The 9031-nt window shown below is 39.0% G+C and overlaps 1 protein-coding gene across 1 annotated transcript; it reads left to right on the top strand.

Annotated features, from left to right (window-relative positions):
- The first annotated feature begins 317 nt into the window (after nucleotides 1-317).
- Nucleotides 318-848, top strand: LOC137644779 (ATP-dependent RNA helicase DDX42-like). The gene has a single exon (XM_068377674.1). It carries the CDS (start codon nucleotides 318-320, stop codon nucleotides 846-848), a length of 531 nt encoding a protein of 176 aa, XP_068233775.1.
- The last annotated feature ends 8183 nt before the right edge of the window (nucleotides 849-9031 follow it).

Genomic DNA, 9031 nt, shown 5'->3' with positions numbered 1-9031 from the left:
GTTGGTAGAAGAGAAAAGGATGGGGGAGTTGGTAGAAGAGAAGGTAATGGGGTTGGTAGAAGAGAAGGTGACGTGGTTGGTAGAAGAGAAAAGGATGAGGAGTTGGTAGAAGAGAAGGTAAGGGGTTGGTAGAAGAGAAAAGGATGAGGGAGTTGGTAGAAGAGAAGGGAAGGGGTTGGTAAAAGAGAAAAGGATGAGGGAGTTGGTAGAAGAGAAGGTAAGGGGTTGGTAGAAGAGAAAAGGATGGGGGAGTTGGTAGAAGAGAAGGTAAGGGGTTGGTAGAAGAGAAGGTAAGGGGGTTGGTAGAAGAGAAGGTAATGGGGTTGGTAGAAGAGAAGGTGACGTGGTTGGTAGAAGAGAAAAGGATGAGGGAGTTGGTAGAAGAGAAGGTAAGGGGGTTGGTAGAAGAGGGTGACGTGGTTGGTAGAAGAGAAAAGGATGAGGGAGTTGGTAGAAGAGAAGGTAAGGGGGTTGGTAGAAGAGAAGGTGACGTGGTTGGTAGAAGAGAAGGTGACGTGGTTGGTAGAAGAGAAAAGGATGAGGGAGTTGGTAGAAGAGAAGGTAAGGGGGTTGGTAGAAGAGGTGACGTGGTTGGTAGAAGAGAAAAGGATGAGGGAGTTGGTAGAAGAGAAGGTAAGGGGGTTGGTAGAAGAGAAGGTGACGTGGTTGGTAGAAGAGAAAAGGATGAGGGAGTTGGTAGAAGAGAAGGGAAGGGGGTTGGTAGAAGAGAAGGTGACGTGGTTGGTAGAAGAGAAAAGGATGAGGGAGTTGGTAGAAGAGAAGGGAAGGGGTTGGTAAAAGAGAAAAGGATGAGGGAGTTGGTAGATGAGAAGGTAAGGGGTTGGTAGAAAGAAAAGGATGGGGGAGTTGGTAGAATAGAAGGTAATGGGGTTGGTAGAAGAGAAGGTGACGTGGTTGGTAGAAGAGAAAAGGATGAGGGAGTTGGTAGAAGAGAAGGTAAGGGGTTGGTAGAAGAGAAAAGGATGAGGGAGTTGGTAGAAGAGAAGGGATGGGGTTGGTAAAAGAGAAAAGGATGAGGGAGTTGGTAGAAGAGAAGGTAAGGGGTTGGTAGAAGAGAAAAGGATGGGGGAGTTGGTAGAAGAGAAGGTAATGGGGTTGGTAGAAAAGAAGGTGACGTGGTTGGTAGTAGAGAAAAGGATGAGGGAGTTGGTAGAAGAGAAGGTAAGGGGGGTTGGTAGAAGAGAAGGTGACGTGGTTGGTAGAAGAGAAAAGGATGAGGGAGTTGGTAGAAGAGAAGGTAAGGGGGTTGGTAGAAGAGAAGGTGACGTGGTTGGTAGAAGAGAAAAGGATGAGGGAGTTGGTAGAATAAGGTGAAGGGGTTGGTAGAAGAAAGGGTGAGTGGGTTGGTAGAAGAGAAAAGGATGAAGGAGTTGGTAGAGGAGAAGGGAAGGGGGTTGGTAGAAGAGAAAAGGATGAGGGAGTTGGTAGAGGAGAAGGTAAGGGGGTTGGTAGAAGAGAAAGGATGGGGGAGTTGGTAGAAGAGAAGGTGACGTGGTTGGTAGAAGCGGTGAGTGGGTTGGTAGAAGAAAACCTGAGTTGGTTGATAGAATAAGGTGAAGGGGTTGGTAGAAGAGATGGTGAGTGGGTTGGTAGAAGAGGTAAAGAGGTTGGTAGAAGAGGTAAAGGGGTTGGTAGAAGAGAAGGTGAAGGGGGTTAGTAGAAGAGAAGGTGAGGGGGTTGGTAGAAGAGAGGGTGGGGGGGGGTTGGTAGAAGAGGTGAAGCGGTTGGTAGATGAGATAGTGAGGGGTATGGAAGAAGAGAAGAGGGTGGTGAATTACGGGCTACAGCATTGAAAGAGCCCGTGTTTGCCCGAATAGGTTGGGCAGTCTACAACAAGAGGGTAAGAGGGTTAGTATAAGAGAAGAGAATAGGTTGAAGAGAAGAGAGCGAGGGTTTAGTAGAAGAAAAGAGGGTAAGTAAGAGGGCGCTGGGTTGGTAGAAGAGAAGAGGGTTCGTATAAGAGAAGGGGTGAGGGGGTTGGTAGAAGAAAAGAAGTTGAGGAGGTTGGTAGAAGAGAAGAGGGTAAGGGGGTTGATAGAAAAGAGAAAGGGGGGGTTGGTAAAAGCGTAAGGGGGTTGGTAGAAGGTAAAGGGGTGGTAGAAGAGAAAAGGGTAGGTAGAAGAGAAAATGGTAGGTAAAAAAAAAGAGGGCAAGGGGGTTGGTAGGAATAAGTTAGATAGAAGAGAAGAGCTTAAGGGGGGTTTGTAGGAGAAGTAGTTAGATAGAGGAGAAGAGGGTAGGTAAAAGAGAAGAGGATAGTGAGAAGAGGGTAAGGGGGTAGGTACAAGAGAAGAGGATAGTGAGAAGAGGGTAAGGGGGTAGGTACAAGAGAAGAGGATAGTGAGAAGAGGGTGAGGGGGTAGGTACAAGAGAAGAAGATAGTGAGAAGAGGGTAAGGGGATAGGTACAAGAGAAGAGGATAGTGAGAAGAGGGTGAGGGGGTAGGTACAAGAGAAGAGGATAGTGAGAAGAGGGTAAGGGGGTAGGTACAAGAGAAGAGGATAGTGAGAAGAGGGTAAGGGGATAGGTACAAGAGAAGAGGATAGTGAGAAGAGGGTAAGGGGATAGGTACAAGAGAAGAGGATAGTGAGAAGAGGGTAAGGGGGTAGGTACAAGAGAAGAGGATAGTGAGAAGAGGGTAAGGGGATAGGTACAAGAGAAGAGGATAGTGAGAAGAGGGTAAGGGGATAGGTACAAGAGAAGAGGATAGTGAGAAGAGGGTAAGGGGGGTAGGTACAAGAGAAGAGGATAGTGAGAAGAGGGTAAGGGGATAGGTACAAGAGAAGAGGATAGTGAGAAGAGGGTAAGGGGATAGGTACAAGAGAAGAGGATAGTGAGAAGAGGGTAAGGGGGTAGGTACAAGAGAAGAGGATAGTGAGAAGAGGGTGAGGGGGGTAGGTACAAGAGAAGAAGATAGTGAGAAGAGGGTAAGGGGATAGGTACAAGAGAAGAGGATAGTGAGAAGAGGGTGAGGGGGTAGGTACAAGAGAAGAGGATAGTGAGAAGAGGGTGAGGGGATAGGTACAAGAGAAGAGGATAATGAGAAGAGGGTGAGGGGATAGGTACAAGAGAAGAGGATAGTGAGAAGAGGGTGAGGGGGGTAGGTACAAGAGAAGAGGATAGTGAGAAGAGGGTGAGGGGATAGGTACAAGAGAAGAGGATAGTGAGAAGAGGGTAAGGGGGGTAGGTACAAGAGAAGAAGGTAGGGTTCACAAGTTAGGGGAGGCAGCGGAAGGTAAACCGAAACGGAGACACAAGTCCTCCTCCCCCATAGACTTCGTGACTATGGCATGGATCCAACCCCATAATAAAAGGCCCATTACTATATCCGGGCTCTCCAGAGACACGAAACAACCATTTGGGGGTTTCAGAGTCTACGCTTCTTCCAAGGTAAATTACCCATAAAGTTCTTTGACATTTCATCCCGATTGGACTTGGGATTTTGGGAAAGACTTGCATAGGAAAAAGCAATAGCAGATCTGGAGAGATGACTTATATTCAAGTTCTTTGACATTTCATCCCGATTGGACTTGGGATTTTGGGAAAGACTTGCATAGGAAATAGCAATAGCAGATCTGGAGAGATGACTTATATTCATAATGGTGTTGTTGTTTTACGAAACAAAATCACAGGCTGTTTGGACGCTGTTACTGTTTTTTAGAATGATATATTGTTAATTTATTCTCATCATTTGTTCATTTCCTTATTTCCTTTCCTCGCTGGGCTATTTTTCCCTATTGAAGCCCTTGGGATTATAGCATCTTGCTTTTCCAACTAGGGTTGTAGCTTGGCTAGTAATAATAATAATAATAAATATTTTTATACTTGCGATAAAGCTGGGATTTTTCCTTAATGTTTTGGTTGTCTCATCTCTTATAGGTTTAAAGGCCGCCCATGAATGGCAGAGACACGGGACAGTGACATTGCCCTAGCAAGCAGGACAATGCCCTAGAGGCTAACCATATGTAAATATGATCAGCGAAGCCCCGTCTCCATCCAAGCTAGGAACAAGGAGGGCCAGGCAATGGCCACTGATAACTCAGTAGACAGACCTATAGGCTCCCCCAAACACACCCCCATCCTTAACCCACAAGGATGATGAGGTTGCAGCAACCAAAGGTTTGTTTCTCACGAGCGGATAAATACCACACGGTTTTGTCCGCTCTGATTAGAAATCAATGCAGATCAATTCAGCCCTTCACATGTTACCTGCTCGGAAAAATTTCCGAACAGTAGTGATTTACTAGCCACGTGCAATGCTAACCCGCGCGGTTCCAATGTAGCTACTTATAGAAACTACGAGGCCGCTCGGGGAAAACCTGCTGGTGTGAAGACATGCTAACTAACGAGCGGAAATATTTCCGGACGGGAAAAAATCCGCTCGTGTGAAGCGAGCCGCAACCTGATACTTCAGATTTTCATTTCGAACAGATTGTATTTTGTTAATATATACTATGGTAAAAAAATTAAATGAGTATCATAAATTGGCAAAGAATTTACAAGGGCAGATACGCAAATATCATCTAAAAAAAATCAATAGTTATTTCATAAGTTGCAACTTAAGACCAACTGGCTACAAGTTAACCAACCAGTGACAAGATAAAAGATCTTGCTCTAAAGTAAAGAATAAAACTAACGAGAGAGAGAGAGAGAGAGAGAGAGAGAGAGAGAGAGAGAGAGAGAGAGAGAGAGAGAGAGAGAGAGAGAGAGGGGGGGGTAGAAATACCACCGAAATATAAGAATAAATATATATATATATGCATATATAAATATATATACACATATGTGTAGATATATAAATATATATATATACACATATGTGTATATATATACATATATATACACACATACAAACTATATATATATATATATATATATATATATATATATATATATATATATATACTGCATATAAAAGTTTGCTCGAAAATATTCTTACAAGTTAAAATTACTTTTCAGCATTATATCTATCCCCTAATAAACAACAAAATTTATACTCCACAACAAATAATAAAGTAATATTTTCCCCACAGTCATAAAAAAAAAAAAATAAAATTCAACCCTTTTCTTCCCATACGCACGATTTAAGTCAGAAAAACTCAAAATATCACAAACCCCCTTTCAAGTCCCTACTCCACCTTGCATACATCCTCTGTACTCTGTGGTTATCCTTGTAATGTTACTCTGTATATGGGCCTTAATGTTACGTCATTTACTAGGGAAGCCCAAATTTTGGTCATGTTTAAATATCCGTGAAGCTACGTGGCCTTTTACCGTTTTCTATTTCTCATATTAGATGACCATGATCTTTTAGGGTGCGACATTCCTAGGTGGTCTAGTCGTAATATTCTACTTTCTTTGCGAGTCTATTTGCAATATTCTACTTTACTTGCGAGTCTATTTGCAGTATTCTACTTTACTAGAGAGTCTACTTCCAATATTCTACTTTGAGACGAGTCAAAATATTCTACTTTATTTGGAAGTCTATTGCAATATTCTACTTTAAGGCTAGTCTACTTGCATTATTCTACTTAATTTGCGAGTCTACTGCAATATTCTACTTTATTTGCAAGTCTATTGCAATACTCTACTTTGAGGCTAGTCTACTTGCAATATTCTACTTTAAGGCTGGTCACAATATTCTACTTTATTTGCAAGTCTCCTTGTAATGTTTTACTTAACTAGCTTTAGGAAGAGATCTGTCTGACCTTTTTTTTTTTTTTTACATTTTGCCATACGCAAATAAAAAAAAAAGCAATGTTAAGATTTTCCCTTAATCTAGATAAAAACACCATTCAACCAATATCAATTATCAAATCATCCTTAATATACCTGTATCTTAAAAATAACCATGAGAATACTTTCGAATCGGAATATATATATATATATATATATATATATATATATATATATATATATATATATATATATAGGTATGTATGTATGTATATATATATATATATATATACATATATATCATATACAGATATATATACAGTATATATATATATATATATAATATATATATATATCTATATATATATATATATATATATATATATATATATACATATATATCATACATATAAACATATGCATACTTATATATAAACATACATATGCATATATATATATATATATATATATACACATATATATATCTTACAATCACATCAACCCTCAAACACGTCCAACCACTCAAAAATATTACCCAAGCACCAAAGAAATCCATCCTTCCGAACTTTCCGAAACTCTATCACAATGTACCGCAGTAGCGAGCGAAGGCGGAACCACGACTCGTTTACCGACCGCTCTGGTACATATTATCCCGATTAACGACAGGAAGCGAAGCGCATCATGCGCTTACGCCTCTTTTACGCCTCTCGAGTTTCCCTTGTTTCTTGAGTACTATATACATGGACCTTCTCATTTTGGGGGAATATCTCTCTCTCTCTCTCTCTCTCTCTCTCTCTCTCTCTCTCTCTCTCTCTCTCTCTCTCTCTCTCTTGAAAAGTAAACTTTATTTTTGAGGTTTTTTTTTAATTTGTCTTGGATAGGTTCTTGTAGTTAGTAATAGTGGTTGTCTCTTTGGGTTGACCATTAAGTTGATTTAAGTTAAGAGTAAATTGAGTAAAGTCTCTCTCTCTCTCTCTCTCTCTCTTGAAAAGTAAACTTTACTTTTTTTGGTTTTTTAATTTGTCTTGGATAGGTTCTTCTAGTTAGGAGTAGTGGTTGTCTCTTTGGGTTGACCATTAAGTTGATTTTAGTTCAGGGTAAATTGAGTACAGTCTCTCTCTCTCTCTCTCTCTCTCTCTCTCTCTCTCTCTCTCTCTTGAAAAGTAAACTTTATTTTTTTTTTGGTTTTTTAATTTGTCTTGGATAGGTTCTTGTAGTTAGTAATAGTGGTTGTCTCGTTGGGTTGACCAGTTTATTTTAGTTAAGAGTAAATTGAGTACAGTCTCTCTCTCTCTCTCTCTCTCTCTCTCTCTCTCTCTCTCTCTCTCTCTCTCTCTCTCTCTCTCTCTCTCTCTTGAAAAGTAAACTTTATTTTTTTTGTTTTTTAATTTGTCTTGGATAGGTTCTTGTAGTTAGTAATAGTGGTTGTCTCTTTGGGTTGACCATTAAGTTTATTTTAGTTCAGAGTAAATTGAGTACAGTCTCTCTCTCTCTCTCTCTCTCTCTCTCTCTCTCTCTCTCTCTCTCTCTCTCTCTCTCTCTCTCTCTCTCCAGCGGATGTGAAAAACAGTAACACGCCAAACTATTTCAAGAATAAGTTAGACAAGATCATAAAAACTCACTAAACAAACTGATTCGTTCTTCGCAGGAGCAAACAGTCTCTCTCTCTCTCTCTCTCTCTCTCTCTCTCTCTCTCTCTCTCTCTCTCTCTCTCTCTCTCTCTCTCTGTCTTTAATATGGTTAGCTGACCGACTCGCTAGGTATCTCTTTGTCTCAAGTGATGACTGGCTGAGAGAACTCACGATGGACGAGTGTAATGAATTGGTTTAGAAAATAAAAGTGAAGTTCTTTTTTTTTTTTTTTTTTTAGCATTTGATAATGACGACTGATGGATAGATGTGTGCTCTCTCTCTCTCTCTCTCTCTCTCTCTCTCTCTCTCTCTCTCTCTCTCTCTCTCTCTCTCTCTCTCTCACTAAATATAACAAATATATAATATATATATACATACATATATATATATATATATATATATATATATATATAATTTTATATGTATGTGTGTATATACACATTATATACTGTATATATGTATATATATACAGTATATATATATATATATATATATATATATATATATATATATATATAATTTTATATGTATGTGTGTATATACACATTACATACTGTATATATATATATATATATATATATATATATATATATATATATATATATAAATAAACAACCGATTCAAGATGAAGCTGCACATAACGCTTACCGCAAATGATGGAAAATTATAATTTGTAAAATAAAGAAAAAGTATGTTCCTTTTTTTTCTATCTATACACATATTCTGAACTTCAAAATCACTTTGGTGAGGAAATTCGAAATGCTTAGAGAGAAAACACCTATCTATCTATCTATCTATCTATCTATATATATATATATATATATATATATATATATATATATATATATATATATTGTGTGTGTGTGTGTGTGATATAAGAGAGAACGAATTTGCCCAAAATACCTCCAAAAATATTATATAAAAAAATAAGAAGAGGTTATGACAATTGTACTTTTCACCTTCCAATTTTTTTTTTTTTTTTTGGCTATGATCTTTTTATGACCCCCGAAGTCATTTGTTGGGGGTCGCAAAGATCACAACCGCAGTTCGAGGCGCCAAAGATTTATATTGTGCTCCTGAAGAGAAGAAGAAGAAGAAGAAGAAGAAATTGGAGGAGGATAAGAAGATGAAGAAGAAGAAGAAGGAAGAGGAGAAAAAGAAGAGCAGGAAGAATAAGAAGACAAAGAAAAAGAAGACAAGAAAGAAGAAAAAGGAGGATAATAGGAAGACAAAGAAGAAGAAGACAAGAAAGAAGTATACAAGAAAGAAGAAGAAGAAGGATAAGAAGAAGAAGAAGAAGAAGGAGGAGGAAGAGGAGGAGGAGGAGAAGAAGAAGAAGAGCAAGAAGAATACGAAGACAAAGAAGAAGAAGAAGACAAGAAAGAAGAAAAAGGAGGATAATATGAAGACAAAGAAGAAGAAGACAAGAAAGAAGAAAAGGGAGGACAATAAGAAGACAAAGAAGAAGACAAGAAAGAAGAAAAAGGAGGATAAGAAGAAGTCAAAGAAGAAGAAGAAGAAGAAGAAGAAGCAGAAGAAGAGGAGGACCACCTACTACAAGGCCTTAGGGGTTGAGGGCGTTCCTACCTCAGGAGATAATATACCCCCCGAGTGTGACTCTTCGACAAGGTATAACTTTCACCGCAACTTACAGATAAAATTGTCATGAACTCTGTCATTCTATCTGCTTTCGGTGATATGGA

The sequence above is a fragment of the Palaemon carinicauda genome, chromosome 8 (genome assembly GCF_036898095.1).
Source record: "Palaemon carinicauda isolate YSFRI2023 chromosome 8, ASM3689809v2, whole genome shotgun sequence".
Taxonomy (NCBI): Eukaryota; Metazoa; Arthropoda; class Malacostraca; order Decapoda; family Palaemonidae; genus Palaemon; species Palaemon carinicauda.
Note: the sequence above shows the minus strand (reverse complement) of the source record. Positions and strands in the feature narration are given on the sequence as shown.